The sequence below is a fragment of the Tenrec ecaudatus genome, chromosome 10 (assembly GCF_050624435.1).
Source record: "Tenrec ecaudatus isolate mTenEca1 chromosome 10, mTenEca1.hap1, whole genome shotgun sequence".
In the NCBI taxonomy this organism is placed as follows: domain Eukaryota; kingdom Metazoa; phylum Chordata; class Mammalia; order Afrosoricida; family Tenrecidae; genus Tenrec; species Tenrec ecaudatus.
In genome coordinates this window covers 85,415,976-85,435,557 of record NC_134539.1, presented here as the reverse complement: position 1 = coordinate 85,435,557, position 19,582 = coordinate 85,415,976, and the positions used below count along the sequence as shown (strand labels likewise).

Genomic DNA, 19,582 nt, shown 5'->3' with positions numbered 1-19,582 from the left:
AGCGCAGACATGTCATGATGTGGCGGCGGACATTTCCTGGCTCCCCATCCTGGCAGGAAGTGATTCGATTGCCCTGAGTTGTAGTTTTAGGAGGAAGACAAGCGGCCAGGATCCCTGCGGGTGCAGTTGTGTGGATTCAAGGGGTTCGTGGCTATGGAAAGTGCTTGCAAGCGTGTGCCTACGCAGGAAACGGACAGCGTCGTGGGCATCACGTGGCCTGCGTCTGACACCTGGAAGATTCCCCGCACGAGTTCAGGGGCAGGAAGGCCCAGGAGGAGTTGGTTGGCGTCTGGGTAACCATGGTGACCGGCCCGCCTAAGCCCTAGCGCCACCTGGTGGCCAGAAAAAAAGTTAGGTTGTGAGGCGCCGTCGAGCTGATGGCGACGCCCAGCGCGTCCCAGGTACAACCGAAAGGACCACGGCCCGGTCCCGCGCCAGCCTCACAATTGTGCTCGTGTCTGAGCCCATTGTTGCAGCCACTGTGTCCCATCCATCTTTGCCGCTGTCCCTCCACGTTATCAAGCACCAAAATTTTCGGGGACTGATCAAAATGGAACTAAGAATGTTGTTGTTGTTCGGTGCCACAGACTCGATTCGACCCCCTTATGCACAACAGAATGAAACACGGAACCAAAAAGGGAACCTGCCTTTTTCTGACAAAGGGGATGCCCGAGAGGGAAGATCCACGGGGGCTACCCAGCAGCTCGGCGCTTGACGGCTCCTGCCATCTTGGGCCCTTGGACAACCCTTCCCAGAGGCCTCGGCGGCGGAGCGCTACAGTCCCTCGCTGGTCCCCTCCGAGCCACTAGGTGGCACTACTCCTAGATTTTTTCCCGGATCTTAAGGTTCAAACTCCGCGCCCCTCTCGCTGTACGAGATCTCGGTCTCGCGAGATCTCGCGGAAACTTACGGAACCGGAAGAGGTTTGTAACTCTTTTCCCTTTTGGGGCCATCGCTGAAGGAGTAGCCGGTGAGGATCTGCTAGGAAGGCGTTTTTAATCCGCCGCCATCCTTTCCTGCCTGCCATGACCCTCTCCCTCGGGGACTCCGAGACTTTTCCTGCGGCCGAACTGCAGCCAGATCGGGGACCCAGGATGGCCTTGGCCCATCCCCTCGTCCAGGAGTCCCCGGGTTGGGGAGGGTACGCGAGGCGAGACTGGAAAGTTGGGACTCCAACCGGAGGGGAGGGAAGTCTGTGGAGATGCCAAGTTTCGACGGGGTACTCTGTTCCCGAAAGGATGCCCTTGAAATAACGTCTCGGCAAAGCGTTTGTGGCACTTCTGAAACGCGCTCGCCCAGTGCACGGCTGAGCAGGACGGTCCGCTTTCGGGGCGGAGGGGCTTGATTGGTTCATTTTGGAGGTCGCTGTTTAACCCCAGTTCATCCATGTGTAACGTGGATGAGCCCGTTTAAAGGTGACTTCTATAACTGAACCCCCTGTGACGGCCCTGTTTCAGCAGGGGTACCGAGGAGTCCTGTCATAACTCACGCAGTACTCAAAGTAGTTGCCTTTCGAGAGTGTGAGCACAAAGTTTAATGGCTAGAAAGGGTGCGAGTGGGGAAATGTTTTCCTAGGAACGAATTCAGAAAATAGCCTCGTAAAGCCAACAAACCCACGTGTTAATCAGGCCTTTAAGGACCGTTCGTTTTTTATATAATTGGAAGAACATGTCCGTTTTCTGTAATTGCTGTAAGCTTTGGAGTTGAAAATGTCGTTTAAAACAAATCATTGGCGATTTGAAGATTCATACATCTTTTTTTATGCTTAGCCAAAATGAAGTTCAATCCCTTTGTGACTTCGGACCGGAGCAAAAACCGGAAAAGGCATTTCAATGCCCCTTCCCACGTTCGCAGGAAGATTATGTCTTCCCCGCTTTCCAAGGAACTGAGACAGAAATACAATGTTCGGTCTATGCCTATCCGCAAGGATGATGAAGTTCAGGTATGTACCCCAATGTGTTGGGGTTTTATATCCCTAATAGTTGATAGTAAGTGAAACCATTCCCGTATGTGGACATACTGGCTCAAGGAAAGATTGCATGCTAGCAAGAAGCATCTGCTTGGGAGTGCTTTAGATTGTACCCTAATAAGCTGAGGTGCAATAGGGGTTGAGTAGGAATCTTGATGTTTAAGGGGGGATTTGATTTGCTCTGTTTGTTGCTACCTAGTCTGACATTGGGTTGGGTTTTTAATTGGGTTGTGAATTAAGTATTTGTAGCTTGTTGCTACTCCTTTTGGAATAAGGTGACAAGTTCCTTGCTTTTTGACTTAACTGCAAAATATTCAGAAAATCAAGGGGGGGTTCATCTTAACTTTTTGAAGCAAACTCGCCCCTTCAATGAACCATCTATTGTGGGGCTGCCCCACCCATCCCTGGATTGGAGGGGAGAGTTATTTGCAGGTGATTGGCAGGGTGAATCTTGATCCAGTCCTGTGGTTTTTAAAATTTGTGCCCAGGTTGTGCGAGGACACTACAAAGGTCAGCAGATTGGCAAAGTGGTCCAGGTTTACCGGAAGAAGTACGTCATCTACATTGAGCGGGTGCAGCGAGATAAAGCTAACGGCACCACTGTCCATGTGGGCATTCACCCCAGCAAGGTAACACTTTTTAAATAACTTGAAAGGCCAATTATACAAATCATTACTGGCAGATATAATTTAGAACCCCTTGGAAATATGCCTGCATTCTAGGTGGCAGTCTGGGCCCCAATACTGGGCCGGGCAGCCTGCGGGGTGGGGGTGGGGGTGAGACCAGCCGGAGATGCCATGCTTTCAAGCAAATGCTTTCTTCTTGATTCTAGTCGGAACTGGCGGTGCAGTAGTAGTGGCGCTCTTGGTTGTTACCAGTGAGTTGGCATTCATTAGTGCTCTGACTGTTGGTGGTTCGGAGTGCCTTTGACAGTGTTCTGTGTGTGTGTTTAATGTGCATTGTTGGAGGAGTGGTAACATTGCCCAAAAGCCGCGCTCAGGCTGGGATGTCGGCTCGGCCGTGTGCCGCTAAGAAAACAGGCTCCCGTGGCTAGTGAGTGTCCGAAACAGAAAATCTGGTCTTCTGTGTGAAGACTCCTCAGTTTTAATTGGTAGCAGTTTAATTGGCTTCTGACTTCATATTGTCTGTCATTTTTGCCCCATATCTACAACACTGACATTTGGCAAAAATTAAAGAATTAGTTGAAAATTCAGCCATTTGTGAGATTCCCCATCTTTGTCTCTTTAATTCCAGTTTAAGTTCTACACACTGGTGACGCTTATCCAAGCTGCTTCCTCTGAACCCCAGGCTTGAGAATCACTTGAGGCCCAATAGATAGAGCAACCCTGAAGGGCTCCAGTTCCCAGCTGTGGCAGCTTGACCTTCCCAGTTGCTCTGACCCCAAAGGCCCCTGCTTTTTGCTCTCATTTCACATCTACCTCAGTCAGTAAAACTTGCTAACTAATGTTGTGCTCAGAAACGGGCTTGTTGGGGTCAAAGGAAAAATCAGACCCTTTGGGGCTTCGTGGCACCACTCTTCCTGAGTCCAACGCCGTGGGCCTGTCAGGATCACCTGGCAAGGTGACAGAATTGCCCTTAGTTCCGAGGCTTCCTAAACAGGACCCAACTGTCCTGCCGCCACTTCCCGTGCACGAGTGTGAAGGACACCTGCAGAGCTGTTTGGTCTCTGGACTTTTGTAATTAGGGGTTCCCTTTGGGACACTTCTTCAGATATTCAAACCTAAAACTCCCCTGGGAAGCGTTTCTGGTTATCCGAGAACTTAGCTTGCTCGTCAGCCTCCCCACACTGCCGTATTTTTGTCAGCCACAGCCCAGGATGGCACCACCACTGAGAAGCATCTCAGAACGACCTGGAGATGCACTCCTGAAAGGGTGCCCTTGCAGCATCTGGAGCAGTTCTATTCTGCTTCCAGCACCTTGCTCCGTTTCTCTTAAGAAAGTTGAGTGTGATTTGATGGCTAGTACACCTGGAATAACGGGTGGAAGGGTTGGCATTGCAGCAAGAAAAGCTGATTTGAGAGTAAGAAGAGACACTGATGCCATGTTGCCATTTCTCCTTTGTTACGCGAACAGATAGCGAACGTTTAAACCCAAGTTTGATTTCGAGGCCAGAGGGTCGTTTCTGGTGTTTTGGAGTTAGATAATTTATGATTTAGTGTCTGCATCCTCTACAGTTTTTGCCATACAGAATTGAACATTGAACCCCGTGTGGTCTCTATTGGTCCTTGTTTAAAGCCAGGGAATATATTCTTTGCAGGTGGTGATTACGAGGTTAAAACTGGACAAAGACCGCAAAAAGATCCTGGAGCGGAAAGCCAAATCTCGCCAAGTCGGAAAGGAAAAGGGCAAATACAAGGAAGAATCACTTGAGAAGATGCAAGAGTGAAATATCTTGCACACAGCTTCCATTAAAAGCAGCACATTTGAAAACCTTTTTGCTCCGTGTGGTGCTTTGGTGCAGTGGTTACGGTTAGTGCAGTCGCCTGCTCTTCAGATTGGAAAGGGGAGCTCAGGACACAGTGGCTATTTGTGGGCTGGCCACGCCTGTCTTGTTGGCTTCGATCCACTAATGGAAAGTGCTGGTGGGCTGTTGGTGGGTGGCGTCTTCTGCTGCTCCCTCCCTCCCCCCCCCCCCACACACCCTGAGGTTAAAATTTTGTCTTTGCAATCACCAAAAACGCTATCCATCCCTTTTACGCTTCTCCCCCATCCCCACCACAGTCATCTCTTGTGACTGTCACACCCTGTATGCAACGTTATTCCTGGTCAAGTAAAAAGTTCCAGGTTCTCACGGCTGCTCATGAAGCCCCTGTATTATCTTGCTAAATTCCCTGATATTCTCAGTACTCAAGTCAGTTCTGGCACAGGGACAGTGGATTCCTGTCGGGAGCCGGTGGGTTCCTACTGCTGTGCTCGGTCTCAGCCCAAGTCTGTGCTACACCATCAGGGGTCCTTGGTGTAGGTCACAACTGCAATAAAACTGGTTTCCTGTCCCAATACTAACCAGGATTGATATAAAATCTCTTTAAGACTTAACCACTTGGGATTATTAAAAAGCTAGAGTCAAGAGTTTGCAGTTGGAAAAAAAAAAAAAGTTTGCAGTTGGTAAACATGTCACCACCTACTATGATTCCTGGACTGATTGGTTTAGCTGAGACCACAGGTGGACTTGATGCACCATCCCTAACATTTCTGGTACCAACAGTGCCTGTGCCTCCAGGATGGGGCTTCCGGTCCCAGGTGGCTCCATTTCCTGCAAACCTGTCTCCCAAAGAAAGTTACACTTAATTCTGTGTTGTTGGAAGCGGACCCTGAGCCCTAATTAGCAGTTCCGTTTAATCTTCGCCGCCGTGAGCCTTTGTACCAGTATTCTCCCATTTCAAAGATTATGAAGCACAAGTCACTGCATGGTAGAGTCAGAAATTGAATTCTGAAGTCTAAACTCTCAGACCTCTACCACCTGACTCAGTAAGATGCCTGTGAGTGAGTAATAAGTAACTGGGCTTCTTTGGTGCTGAGCTCTCTTCTCGGAGGCCCTCTAAGGGAATAAAAGTAGAACTCGGCCCCTACTTTCTGGGGAGTGAAGATGAACGTGTACCTGAGTTGTCTGGTGCCTTCCACTCAATGCCGACTAGTGGCCCTGTGCACCCCAGAAGGAGACACTGCCCAGTCCTGTGCCAGCCTCACAGCTGTACTTCAGTTTGACTCCATGGCTGTAGCCATTGTGTCAGTCCATCTCGTTGAAAGCCCTTCTCCAAAGACTGGGCTCCCCTAACCACATGTCCAGAGTCCCTGAGTTAGCCAACTTGGAATTCAAAGCAGAGGGCTTGAGTGTGTACAGGAAGGAGAGTCCCTGGAAGTTTAGAGCAGAGATAGCATTCAGAGGGGGTTGCTGAACACATCAGGACGAAGACCAATTTGAATTGAGAAGATTCACCGAGAGACATTCCGTTCCAGATCTGGAACACCCAAAGCAAAAGCCTGGATGGCAGTTTTTTCCCAATAAGCTAATTTTATCATTCACCCACCAACGCAGATCACAGAGGAAGCTAATTGACTTGGGGCCGCATTTCTTTCCTTAAAACATGTTGAAGACTCAGATCTCTGCAGAGATCGGCAAGTAAGGAGAGTTAAGTCCTGGAAGAATGCAGGCGGCATCTAACTGGAGCGAATCACTCTTCCTTTGGACCGATGGTCTCCAGGCAAGGATGCTCCCAATGCAGCCAGCTCATTCCATTTTTCAAGAGACGCCAATGATGTAGATTTTTTAAAATCAATTTATTGGGGGCTCTTACAACTCTTGTGACAACATCTATAAATGTTGGCCAAACCTTCAAGTCAAAATCAACAGTGGACCAAGCCAAATAGGTCTGCTTGCCAAATAGGACACTGCTTTGGATTTTCTAATATATTAAGAACTATGTCTCATATTAAACTTTTTGCATCTCAGGTAGTAATTATTTTCTAGCCTGGCTTCCTCCCCTCCCCTTTTTTTTGGACAGTTTTTTGGCAGATAATTCCCATGTACAATTCAATAATTCAATCACAACCAGAACAGTTTTACAACATTTTCTTTATTCTCTTTTATTTGTTCATTTTCTTCATTCTTGACCTCTTCATTATTCGCTCCCCATTTCCCTTCAGCCTCTGCTGCCACACCCCCAAGGAGCAATTAATCCAGTCACCGCCTCTAGATCTACCTTGCCTAGATTTCATATAATGAAAAACATCTTTTAAGACCTAACAGTAAAACAGACACCTCAATTGAAGAGAAAGAAAAATTAGAAACTAGAACAAATTTAAGTGGATCATAAGGAAGGTCAAATGATAGGGTTCTGGTTTTTTTTTTAAATCATTTTATTGGAGGCTCGTACAGCTCATCACAATCCATACATGCATCATTGTGTCAAGCACATTTGTACATTTGCTGCCCTCATCATTCTCAAAACATTTGCTTTCTACTTGAGCCCTCTATCAGCTCCTCATTTTCTCCTCCCTCCTCTCCTCCCTCATGAACCCTTGATAATTTATAAATTATTTTTCATGTCTTGCACTGACCAGTGTCTCCCTTCACCCACTTTTCTGTTGTCCATCTCTCAGGGAAGGGTTATATGTAGATCACTGTGATCAGTTCCCCCTTTCCCCACCTTTCCCTTCCCCTCCTCGTATGGCTACTCTCATTATTGTGCCTGAGGGGTTTGTCTTAGATTCCCTGTGTTTCCAGCTCTTAACTGTACCAGTGTACATCCTCTGGCCTAGTCATATTTTTAAGGTAAACTTGGGATCACGATAGTGAATGGGAGGAAGCATTAAAAAACTAGAAGAAAATTGTATGTTTCATTGTTGCTACACTGCACCCTGACTGGCTTGTCTCCTCTCCACAATCCTTCTGTAGTGGATGTCCAGTTGCTTACAGATGGGCTTTGGGTCTCCACTCCGCACTCCCCCTCATTCACAATGATATGATTTTTTGCTCTTTGATGACTGTTAACTGGTCCTGTAGCCACTGTGATCACACAGGCTGGTGTGCTTCTTCCACGTGGGCTTTGTTGCTTCTGAGTTAGATGGTTGTTTGTTTATCTTCAAGCCTTTAAGACCCCAATACTATATCTTGATAGCTGGGCACCATCAGCTTTCTTCACCACATATGCTTATGCACCCATTTTTGTCTTCAGCGATCCTGTCAGGGAAGGTGAGCATCATGGAATGCCAGGTTAATAGAACAAAGTGTTCTTTCGTTGAGGGAGTACTTGAGTAGAGGCCCAATGTCCATTTGCTGCCTTAATACTAAACCTATAAATATGTGCACATAGATCTATTTCCCCAGGTGTACATGCCTGTATTTAGACCCCTGTAAATGCCCTTAGTCTACTAGCTCTTTCCTCTATTTCCTTTGACTTTCCTCTTGTCCCACTATCAGCCTTCATTTGGGTTTCAATAATTCCTTGTGGTTACATTGCCCTTGATCAAGCCCTACCAGACCTTGTACACCCTCCTCACCATTGATTTTGGATCACTTGTTGTTCCCTTGTCCCTGAGTTTGTTAACACCCACTTACTTTCCCCCCACCTTCCCCTCTCCCTGTCCCCACCCCCACCCCGGAACCATAGGTCCCCTTGTTTTCTTCTCCAGACTACTTACCCTGCCTATCTTATCTAGATAGACCTGCGGAGATAACAATATGCACAAAAAACAAGACAGCAAAACAAAGTAACAAAAAGAAAAGCCTATAAATAGTTCAAGTGTTTTCCAGTAGAGTCTGATGGGGTGTCACACCCTGGCCCCAAAGTCTGTTTTTGGTATTCCCTGGGACTTCACTGCTCTGCTCCCCTTGCTGCTCTGTTGCACGCCCTTAGTGTTTATAGTCCGCATGGTGGGGTCAGATCAGGTGAAATTCCTCCTTGTGTCTCCCTTGCACCCACCCCACCCCGCCATAGTGCTATGGGTCAGTGAGGAACGTAGTGTCTCCCTGTGGGGCAGGCCCAACAGTCCTTTCTGTGCATTGACTGCTCTGAGCAGGAATACTGTCCTCAGGATTTGGTGGGCCATGATGTGTTCCGTTTTCTCTTCCTCCCCCGTCATCTGCTCCCATGTGCTCTGATCAGACATGTCCCTCTCCCTGAGCTGCAGCCTCAGTGCTGTCCTCTGAAGTGAATTCTGCTGCAGGACAGGGGGGCTGTCCCCTCAGACAGGGTTCTAAATCCACTTCCCGATGCATTCTGCATGAGAGCCAGGCTATTCCCATCCCTGGTCCGTGGTCAGAGGGATTCACCAGGGGCTTAATACACATGTATTTTCTTTTTTTCTCTCTCAACTGAAACAGCTTTAAAATGGGTAAAAAGATCAAATGATAAGAAACTACTTTTTAAAGCATTTTATTGAGGCTTCTTACAGCTTTTATAACAATCCATACATCAACTGATACATTTTTTAATGGAAGGAGATCATAACACCTTTGTTTTTACTAGTCTTTTTGATATAGTAGTCATATATCATATGGCATATCAATTCGTGGTTAAATCGCTTTTAAAATGAGTTGTATATACATCATCACAATCAGTTCTAGTGCTCCCTCCCTGCTCCCCCATTCATTGTTTGCTCCCCAAATCTCCTCCCCTCCCTATCTTCTACCTCCTCTCCACATCCCCAATAAGCCACTGCATCAGTTATTGTCTCTACGCATCTACTGAGAGGACAGTTTGCCCTAACTGTCTGCACTAATCCCTTTACAAGGCTCTCTGTCCGATAGCAGCTCTGACCAGAGGCGACTCGCCAGAGGCTCGGTCCACGTTTCTTCCTTTAAAAACAAAAGAGGATGGAGATGTGGCTTCCTTATGTACAGTCAACTTGAAGGGCAATTTCTAAGCGATGCTGACTTCAGTTAGAAGGCTAGAAAGTGCTCTTGGGTCGCGTTGATGTCCATGTAGTTTCAGACGTCTGCTGAGCAATCCTGGAACTGTGGGGAGGTAGTAAGTATCCCTTGAGAAACAAAGCTTCGTGTTAAAATGATGGAAAGAACTGGTGGAACAAACCAGAAGCGGTTGCTTTGCTGTGGAGCCTTTAAAATGTCCGTTTGCACCAAAGACCTTGAACCCGTTTAAAAAAGAGAGCATTTTGCAACCATGCTCTTTGCTTCCCTCTGAAGCGCATTTGTCTCCCCCCCCCCCCCCACACACACACATTTCTCCTTTGAATGTGTTCGGTGCATTCATTTCATCTAGATTCTTTTTCCTAGCAAAAGAAAGTTGTCATAAGCCAGTGGTTTCCCAATCAGTAGCATCAAAGACGGAGGAAAGTTTTGTGGCTCGCCGGTTATGCTGCACAAGAGAATTTGAAGGTCTCAGGACCTGAAAGCGGATCCAGCGCAACAACGGCTTCAGGGCTTTGAAATGTTTCCATATTTTCCCATTTCCCAGGATTCATTTCAGCCCCTCACCTCTGCCTGGAATGATTAGGCCGCTGGGGAACAGGGTCTTCTTAAGAGTCTAGGATTTCCTGCAAACGTCGTCGGGGGACTTTCCCCTGCGTTCTCACCGCGCTGAAGCTCTCTGAGGAGCTCCAGTTCAGCACCATCGTGCGGACTGTCTACGCTGGCTGGCTGGCGTGTCTTCACATGACCCTGACATATTGTTAGTGGGCCCTGCTCTCACTGTTCAGCCTATCCTGAAAAGCAAGCGGCTCCCAGTACTTGGGAGTGCTCAAGGACACTTGAACTCTGTTTCATTGATGTGGCCTCCAGCCCAGTCAGGGGCAGAGCAGGCTAGGCTTGCGCACCTCTTTCCTTCACCCGTGAAGCTGGCCTCGTTTTGTTGAGTACAAGGCCCTCAATCCACCCAGAGTCACTTTTTGCAAGTACACCTCCACTTCTGGAAACCTCTGTCTCTCCAATTCCACTGAGGCTGAAGTTTCCCCTAAGCCAGCTGAAGCTGTTCCTTAGCCTAGGACCAGGCACAGAGTGGTCCCTGGAAGCTCAAGCAGACAAACTTACTGCAATTGAGTCAGTGCAGCCTGTAAGACAGGGTAGAGCTGCCCTGTGAACTGCTGAGACTCTAACTCCTCATGGAAGCAGAAGCTTCATCCTTCTCCTGAGGAGCAGTTGGTGGTTTCGAACTTCGGACCTTGTGGTTAGCAACCCAGTGGGTGAGCTCCTCCTTCTGAGAACAGCCAGGGTTATTTCAAGAAGCGAAGGGATTTGAGGATGTGATCCAACACTGAATTATTTGGAAGGATTGCTACAATGACAAAATGCTGGACTTCAGATTTACATATCGTCACCATGTGTCCCACTGTCACTCAAAAGCTACCTCTGAAAATATCCCAGTGCCTTCTTCTGGATTCTCCTTCCTCTTCAGCCACAGATAGGGATGGTTTGTGTTGATATGACCGCTAAAAATCACTCCCTGGTGCACTCAGCTGCTGACCTAAAGGCTGGTGGTTCAAATCCCCCACCCCACCTTAGCGACACCATGTAAGAAATTCCTGGCCGTCTGCTTCTGTAGAGATTACCACCAAGAAAATCCCATGAAGCAGCTCAACCCTGTGACACCTGGATACACAGGAGTTGGAATTAATTTAATGGCAATGGTTTCTCTTTGTTTGTCTTTGTTGTTTGTTTGTTTTGTGGCTGGTGCTCACAAATTAAGCATTTATTATGATGATGTGGTATCTTCTAGCAAAGTTCTTCCACTCACGTTACCTGTGGTAGTTACAGAATCTGGTGTCAGGATTAAGAGTGAAGGGGTGGGGTCTAGTCTGTCAATCGTCTCATAGCCAATGAGGCCTCTGTGTGGGCATGGCTTCTTCCAGAGAATTCTGGAAACTGGTATTTCCTCTTTGGAGGCAGTGGACACCCCCCTCTCTCTCTGCTCACTCCCTGGGAGACATTGAAGCTGACAAGACACATGGAACTACACTAGTGCCCTGATCTGGAGAAGCCACATGGACCTGCCCTGATGCAACCAGATCTCTGAAGCTGGAGAAGCCACATAGAGACCCTGCCAGCACTGAGATGCTCACAACGCCACTGGAGCCAAAGACTTTCCACCCAGTGGCCTGTGATCGGCCTGCAGTTGGCATCATTGCATGTGTTTGGTGAGTCAGAAGAGGACTTTATAGATTGGTATTGGACATATGGGCTAATATCAGACTTATGGGCTTGGAACTGGCCTGGGGTGCTTTCTTAATGTACAATTACTCCTGATATAAAACCTCTTCCTTATACACATATGCGTTTCTATGGATTTGTTTCTCTGTCTTCCTGGACTAACGCATTACCTTAGAAGGTTCTAAGGGTGGGATATCATGTTGGTATAGTGGCTTACAAGCTGGGCTGTTCACCTCAAGGTCGGCAGTTTGAAACTACCAGCCTCTCCAAGGGACGAAGATGAAGCTGCCCGCTCTGGTGAAGACGTACAGCCTCAGAAGTCCACAGGGACATGTCCTATAGCAGCGGTTCTCAACCTGTGGGTCGAGACCCCTTTGGGTGTCAAATGACTCTTTCACAGGGGTTGTCCTATTCATCACAGTAGCAAAATGACAGTGATGAAGTAGCAACGAAAATAATGTTATGGTTGGGCGCACACCACAATATGAGGAACTGTATGAAAGGGTCACGGCATTAGGGAGGTTGTGAACCACTGTCCTATAGGGTCACCAAGCCAGAATTGACTCAACAGCAGTGAATGAGTGTGGTGTGTGTTTTTTAAGGGTCTCGTGAGGGCTACTGGTAGCACTGTGGGTTAAGCCCTGGGCCACTAACCACCAGGTCAGCAGTCCAAACCCACCAACTTCACTGAGGCATAAAGAGGAGGCTATCTGTCTGCTCCTCTGAAGACGGACAGCCTTGGAAACCCTATACAGGCTTGAAGTGGACTGGCTGGCAGTGGCTTTGGTTGTGTTTGTAAGTTGGTGCAACCATGGTGCTAGAATATGACAGAGACACAGAGCTCACAGAACAGGTTGTTACTGAACTCAGTGAGGTTTGGCCAGACATAAATATTGTCTCCAGTCAATACCACCCTGGCCAAGACCAGCGGCCCGTGGAGCAAGCAAGGGAGGTTGTCAGGAACTTGGTAAGTTCCTGGCTGCCAAGTAGCCATCCGCGTCCCGGGCAGAAGCTCTGCACGCAGGTGGAGAGGAATCAAGCCGTTGATGGTTCTTTGCAGCAAGGTCCACATGAGGCTCCGCATGGGTGTGGAATCAAATGGGGCTCTCTTCCTCCAGTTTGCCCCGGGAAGCTGGGGCCATTACCGACAGAGGAAGAGCTCGATGTCGCTGGAAAAGGGTAGAAAACAGCCTGTGGATGAGCCAGAAGAGAGGGCTGCGGTTGGAGCAGGCAGGTCGGATAGGGACAACAGAGCCCAGCGCCTCACCAGGAGCCCAGGTCTCTCTGCTCCTGGACAGACCCCCGTTGGGTGGGCACTCACAGGTCTCTGTGGACTCTGTAAGACCACCTGCGAACCGTGAGCGAAGAATCCAGGGAGAGAATGAAGACTGCACCCTCAGGCCCCTCACCAGTGCCATGGTTTGTGCAAGGGTCCACAAAGGATCCGCTGCTTCGGGCTGCCACAGATGTGCGCCTCAGAGCAAGAGCTCTATTCTCACGCTTGAAATCAAGGTGTTGGCAGGATTGATTCTTTCTGGAAATTCTAAGGGAGCATTCAGTCCACGTTCCCCTCCTCGCCGCTTCTGGTAGCAGTCATTGATTCTTCCCATGCCTGGATATGTACACGGCAGGACTCTAACCTGTGCCTCCATGGTCACATGATCTTCTCCCTGTGTCCCTGTGTGTCTCTTCCTTTTCTGGCTCTGATAACCAAGGAAGAAAAACCACACTCCCTGCCATGAGTCCATTCCATCTTGTAGCAACCTGATAAGCAGGGTACAACTGCCCCTTTGGGTTTCTGAGCCTGTAACTCTGAGTTTTTAAAATCATTTTATTGGGGCTGTACAACTCATCACAGTCCATACATCCATCCATTGTGTCAAGCACTTTTGTACATTCATTGCCCTCATCATTCTCAAAAAATTTGCTTTCTGCTTGAGCCCTTGGCATCAGCTCCTCTTTCCACCCCCCACCCTTCCTTCCTCCCTCCCTCCATCCCTCACAAACCCTTGATCACTTATAAATTATTAGTTTTTCATGTCTTACACAGACCGATGTCTCCCTTCACCCACTCTTCTGTTGTCTGCCCCCTGGGAGGGTTTATATGTGGAGGCTGTGATTCTTTACAAGAGTAGAAAACTCCTGTCTTCCTCCCGTGGAGCAGCTGGTGGTTTTGAACTGCTCACCTTGCAGTTAGGGGCCCAACTCATAACCACTACACTACCTGGATTCCTGTCTCTTCTAAAGACACTCATTATTCGACTTAGGGCCCTCCTAATGCAAGGTGATCTCACATCAGAATCCTTATTTCACTTACCTCTGCAAAAGCCCTTTTCCCAAAATAAGGGCACATTCACAGATACTGGAGGGTCCTGAATTGGTCTTGGGTTGTTGTTGTTTTTTTCTGAAGAACAGGGGTCTTAAGAATGTAGAGCTGGTGGGGCTGTCCTACTTATATCTAGTACGCACTCATTATCTCTTCCTGCCTTCAGATAAATCAAAACAAAAAACAGAAAAACCCAGCTCACTGCCATCCAGTCGATGCCGACTCATAGTGACCCTATAGGACAAGGTAGACCTGCCCTTGGGAGCTTCCGAGACTAACCCTTTACCGGAGTGGAAAACTCCATCTTTCTCCCCTGGAGCAGGCTGAGCTCGTGGTTATCAGCCCAATGTGTGACAATTACCACAACACTTGGGAGTACCAGAGGAAAAGAAGTAGATGAAGTACGAGAAATGAGAGGAAAATTGACCCCAGATACCCTAGCCACGTTCCAACTGGATTCTAGTTCCTCCTTCATGAAAAACCATCATGCATGCCACCCCAGGTCTCCGAATGGCGTGCTCGGGGTGCTGTGTGACCTAAAGTAGATCCGTAGAACTGCCCCTGGGGTTTCCAAGACTACAACTCGTTAAAGGAGTAGAAAGTCTTTTATCTTTTTCTCCTGTGGAGCAGATGCTGGTTTTGAACTGCTGACCTTTCCATTAGCAATTCAACACATAACCACTACTCCACCAGGGCTCCTTCAGTATGGATTACAGTTCAATGTAAAGAAAACCAAACTCCAGGTCTGTCTAAATAAGATAGGCTGGATGAACAATCTGGAGGAGAAAACAACGGGACCGACAGCTCTGGGGGAACATGGGAGAAGGGGAGCTGGGGGGAAAGGAAATGGTGTTAACAAGCCCAGGGACAAGGGAACAACAAGTGACCCAAATCAGTGGTGAGGAGGGTGTAGGAGGCCTGGTAGGACGTGATCAAGGGTAATGTAACAGAGAGGAATTACTGAAACTCAAATGAAGGCTGAGCATGATAGTGGAACAAGAGGGAAGTCAAAGGAAATAAAGGAAAGAGCTAGGAGTCAAAAGACATTTATAGAGATCTAAATAAAGGCATGCACGTATGAAAATATATTTATATGTGAGGATGGGGAAATAGATCTATGTGCATATATGTATAGGTTTAGTATTAAGGTAGAAGATGGACATTGGGCCTCCACTCAAGTACTCCCTCAATGCAAGAATACTTTGTTCTATTAAACTGGCATACCATGATGCTCACCTTCCTGACACGATCACTGAAGACAAATGGGTGCATAAACAAATGTGGTGAAGAAAGCTGATGGTTCCCGGCTATCAAAAGATATAGCATCTGGGATGTTAAAGGCTTGAAGGAAAACAAGAGGCCATCTAGCTCAGAAGCAACAAAGCCCACATGGAAGAAGCACACCAGTCTGTGTGATCATGAGGTGTCAAAGGTATCAGGTATCGGGCACCAAAGAACAAAAAATCAAATCATTGTGAATGAGGGAGAGTACAGATTGGGGATGCAAGGCCCACCTGTAGGCAACTGGACATCCCCTTACAGAAGGGTTGTGGGGAGGAGACAAGCCAGTCAGGGTGCAGTGTAGCAACGATGAAGCATACAACTTTCCTCTAGTTCCTAAATGCTTCCTCCCCACCACACCACTATCATGATCCTAATTCTACCTTACAAATCTGGCTAGACCAGAAGATATACACTGGTACAGATGGGAACTGGAAACAGGGAATCCAGGACGGATGATCCCTTCAGGACCAGTTATGAGAGTGGTGATACCAGGAGGGTGGAGGGAGGGTGGGGTAGAAAGAGGGAACTGATTACAGGGATCTACATATAACCTGCTCCCTGGGGGATGGACAAGTGGGTGAAGGGAGACGTTGGACAGTGTATAATGTGACAAAATAATAATTTATAAATTATCGAGGGTTCATGAGGGATCAGGGAGCAGGGACGAATGGGAAAAAATGAGGAGCTGATGCCAGGGGTTACATGCATGGAGAGCAAATGTTTTGAGAATGATGAGGGTAACGAATGTGCAATTGTACTTTGCACAATTGATGTATGTATGGATTGTGATAAGAGTTGTATGAGCCCCCAGTAAAATGATTTTTTTTAAGAAAATAAAAATCTTCACAATGGGACCAATAAGTAACATCATGATACACTGAAAAGAAGTTGAAGTTTCAAAGAGTTCGTCTTACTGGGATCCACAATCAATGCTCACAGAAGCAGCAATCAAGCGATCAAATGGCACCTTGCATTGGGCGAATCTGCTGCAGAGACCTCTTTAAAGTGTTGAAAAGCAAGGATGTTACCTCGAGGCCTAAGGAGTACCTGGCCTGAGCCATACTATTTTCAACTGCTTTACATGCACATGAAAGTTGGACATTGGATGAAGAAGACTACAGAAGAATCCATGCGTTTGAATTGTGGTGCTGGCGAAGAACATTGAAAGTCCTATGGACGGCCAGAAGAACCAACAGCTCTATCTTAGAAGAATTCCAGCCCGAATGTTCCTTAGAGGCGAGGATGGCTGGACTTCATCTCATGTACTTGGACATGTCAAGAGAGACCAGTCTCTGGAGAAGGACATCATGCTTGGTAAAGTCGAGGGGCCGTGAGAAGGAGAAAGGCCCTTGACAAGACGGACTGACACACGGCTGTAACAATAGCTCAAACAGAAGAATGGCTATGAAGCTGGCGCAGAACAACAACCAAGTAGATCGTGGCAGGGATTTGGATCTGAGTTTACCAGCTGCCTGTACCACAAGCACAGAAAAGTGTGCTATATTCCCGGACTGAGATGGTGCATTCCCGGAAGTAACCAATAGCCGGGGGAAACCACCCAACCAAGGGCTTGGAGCAAGGCGTAAAAGCCGACCTAAGGGCATTGCCCCATGCAGGGAGAACTGGGTCCTGTTTCAGAGCAAAGAGGACTGACTCAGCCCAAGGGAAGGATGATGCTCAGGATCTCTGTACTGCTCTTTGAAGGTTAAAAGAAAAACACACACACACACACACACACAAAGTTTATGGCACATTTCCATTATCATTCGATTCCATTTTTCCCAAACTTTTTGAAGCCCCCACATATTCCTAATGGAGCCAGGATGGTGTTGTGGTTATGTATTGGGCTGTGATCTGTATGGTTGGCAGTTCAAAGCCACCAGCAGCCCTGTTGGAAAAAGGCTGGGCTTTCAACTCCTGTAAAGCAGTTACAGCCTCAGAAGCCCACAGGGGTCGCTATGAGTCAGCATGGACTCCTTGGCCGTGAATTCATATTCCCAAGGCCCAGAAGAGTGCCTAACCCATAGGAGCACTTGATAAATATGTGTTGAACCCGTGAATTATTCTGCAGAGATGGACTTAGAGAAGGAGCCGCGCTTCTTTAGCCCTGCGTATCCTAGAGCCATCTAAAAGCCATTCTGACCCACTATGCAAGGCGAGATCATTAAGGTACAGGAACGTCTTCCCCAGTGTGACCTGTCTTTGCTACTAGCAGGCCCTTGCCTCTCTGTGACAGTTGGCGATGGGTTCATTGCCATTGCTTTCCTGTTTAAACGTTGCGGGGTGGAGAAGCATGCAGGGGAGCCTGCATCATGATTAGGGAGGGGCGTGACATCACTTTCCAACTTGTCTCAGGGGGCCCAAATCTTGCTCTGCTCCTTGGCCAGTTCCTCCCTGTTCATTCTCCTTACAAACCTTTAGTCTCAGTTGTAATTTGGCCAACCAGATTCTAGGACCAAGGCTGTTGCTGCCCTTTCCCCCCATCTGACCTCTTACCTCCTGGTTGCTTGACAAATCAGGAGCCGTATGTTGTACGCATGGGTGAGGGATGAAATGAGCCACATGCTACTCCACATGCCATGTTGGCAGTGGAAAGAGTGCTGAATACCTGAACTCAGTGCAAACCGACTCTGCACTACTATGTTTCAACATCTGGAAGAGAGGTCACCAACTGGGGCACCACATACTGATTTTCCTATCATGTCTTTTGAATTAAAAACAAATGTCCCAGCCCCTTAAACACTAGGCATTTTATATAAAAACTGTAGTCTAGGACTTCTGGGAATTAAAGTAATCCACCCTGAGCTTATGCTTCTGAATGGCAACAAAGGATTGGAACGGAGGGGCAACCCCCTTGAAATGTCACAATGCATATTCTTGTCAGTTGCAGTGTAGACCACTCCCAGTGAATGTACCGCACTTCTGTGCCCCACCCCCACCCCTGCTAAAGAAAACAAAAAATAAAGTTGAAATGTAAATAAACACTAGAAACGGACCCATGTAGCTTGAGGAATTTAGAATATGGTGAGAAAAGGCATCTCCCACCTATTGGAGGGAATGATGCTAGATCAATTGACTGAGAAAAAATAATCCAGTCCAATATCTAAGCAAAATACCAAATTGTAAAAGCATTGGAGGAAACTATCAGAAGTTTCCCCCCTTGGAATCGAGAAAGTCTTCTCAAGCAATATATGAAACTAAGAAGCAATGAGAGAAAAAAAATCAATGCATCTGACTATAAGGAAAATTGTGTCATAAAAGATGGGGTAAAAAGATCCTTTATTTTTCATAAGGTATGAAGATGGGGCGTTCACGCCGTTGTGTGATATGGGGCGCTCTTAAACCCTGTGACCCATTGGAACATTACCCAACTGTCATGAAAAGAGAGCGAGAGAGAAGAAAAAATTTTAAACATAACAGACTGGGAGAAAAGGTGCAAAATCTAAAAGCAGGTTGAGATACCTAATTTTTAGAAAAGAACACGCACATTCAACAAGGAAAGAACAAGCAGCAGGAGGTAAGGCAGACAGAGACTGCCCACGGAAGGACAACAGCACTTTCAAGCCCAGAACTGCGCCGTTAGCCACCGTGGTACCGTGGTACCGAGGAAGAGGGTTTGACTTGCCATTAGATTAGGGTTGTCCACGCAAATGAAAACAACTCAATTGTGTGAAAGTTTGGGTTTGTTGTTATTGTTTTTGAATTGTGTCGAAGAGGAATCTTACTGATAAGGATTGGGAATCGTTACATTATTTTCAGGGCAACCAACCACATTAACAGTTTGGTTTTTTTCCACAGGCGCCCGAGTGGGGCTCCCCGGCACCAGAGACACGAGACGTGCCTCACGCGCGCAAGAATCCACGCGGCCTAAGCGGCGGCGGCCACCGGGTCCCCAACTCCCGGCCACCACCGGACCGGCGGACGCGAGCGCGCACACGTCAAGGCCTGGGGTCAGGGTCCGCGGGGGAGGACGAGAAGGGGATGAGCACACCCCCCTGGAAGTCGCTCCCCCGCGGGCCCGCCCGCCCAGAACACATTAACAGTGTTTTAGGGGGAAAAAAAAGTTTTTTAGAGATCATTTTTGTAAGGTGTGGCAACGCTTTCTAAAGTCTTGGGAGATAAACAAACTCCTTCTGCTCCAATAATCGTTGTAAGTGATTCCTGCTAACAGGAAAGAGAACAAATTGGTAATGGGCATGCATGTGGGTATAAATCGCTATGATTTTTTCCATGAGAAGAAAATGGATCTTTCTGAGAACGTGCTTGCAGGGGTGCCTTGTCTCACAGGAGGGGTCACCTGGCCTCCCTGGTGTCCCTCCTTGTGTCTGCAGAAGAAGGGAACATCGCCCCAGATCTTTCGGGGACGCCTGCTGTTCTT

The 19,582-nt window shown here is 47.7% G+C and overlaps 1 protein-coding gene and 1 non-coding gene across 3 annotated transcripts; both read left to right on the top strand.

The window, feature by feature from the left end:
* The first annotated feature begins 905 nt into the window (after positions 1–905).
* Positions 906–19,326, top strand: RPL26 (ribosomal protein L26). Of its 2 annotated transcripts, none has more exons than XM_075560913.1 (4): positions 906–970; positions 1,770–1,942; positions 2,458–2,598; positions 19,003–19,326. In XM_075560913.1, exons 2-4 carry the CDS (start codon positions 1,775–1,777, stop codon positions 19,309–19,311), a joined length of 618 nt encoding a protein of 205 aa, XP_075417028.1. In that variant the 5' UTR covers positions 906–970; positions 1,770–1,774; the 3' UTR covers positions 19,312–19,326. The 2 variants fall into 2 exon arrangements, with proteins under 2 accessions (XP_075417028.1, XP_075417029.1); XM_075560914.1 differs by lacking the exon at positions 19,003–19,326 and adding an exon at positions 4,248–4,424.
* LOC142460665 (small nucleolar RNA U13) lies at positions 18,479–18,581 on the top strand. The gene has a single exon (XR_012786830.1). It is a non-coding gene; the product is annotated as a small nucleolar RNA U13 (small nucleolar RNA).
* Positions 19,327–19,582: the final 256 nt, after the last annotated feature.

Bases quoted from the DNA above. Each gene is read 5' to 3' on its own strand.
- RPL26 (XM_075560913.1), top strand. From the start codon at position 1,775: ATGAAGTTCAATCCCTTTGTGACTTCGGACCGGAGCAAAAACCGGAAA. The intron at 1,943-2,457 runs GTATGTACCCCA...ATTTGTGCCCAG, and splicing joins GCAAGGATGATGAAGTTCAG to GTTGTGCGAGGACACTACAA. The intron at 2,599-19,002 runs GTAACACTTTTT...TTTTTTCCACAG, and splicing joins TGGGCATTCACCCCAGCAAG to GCGCCCGAGTGGGGCTCCCC.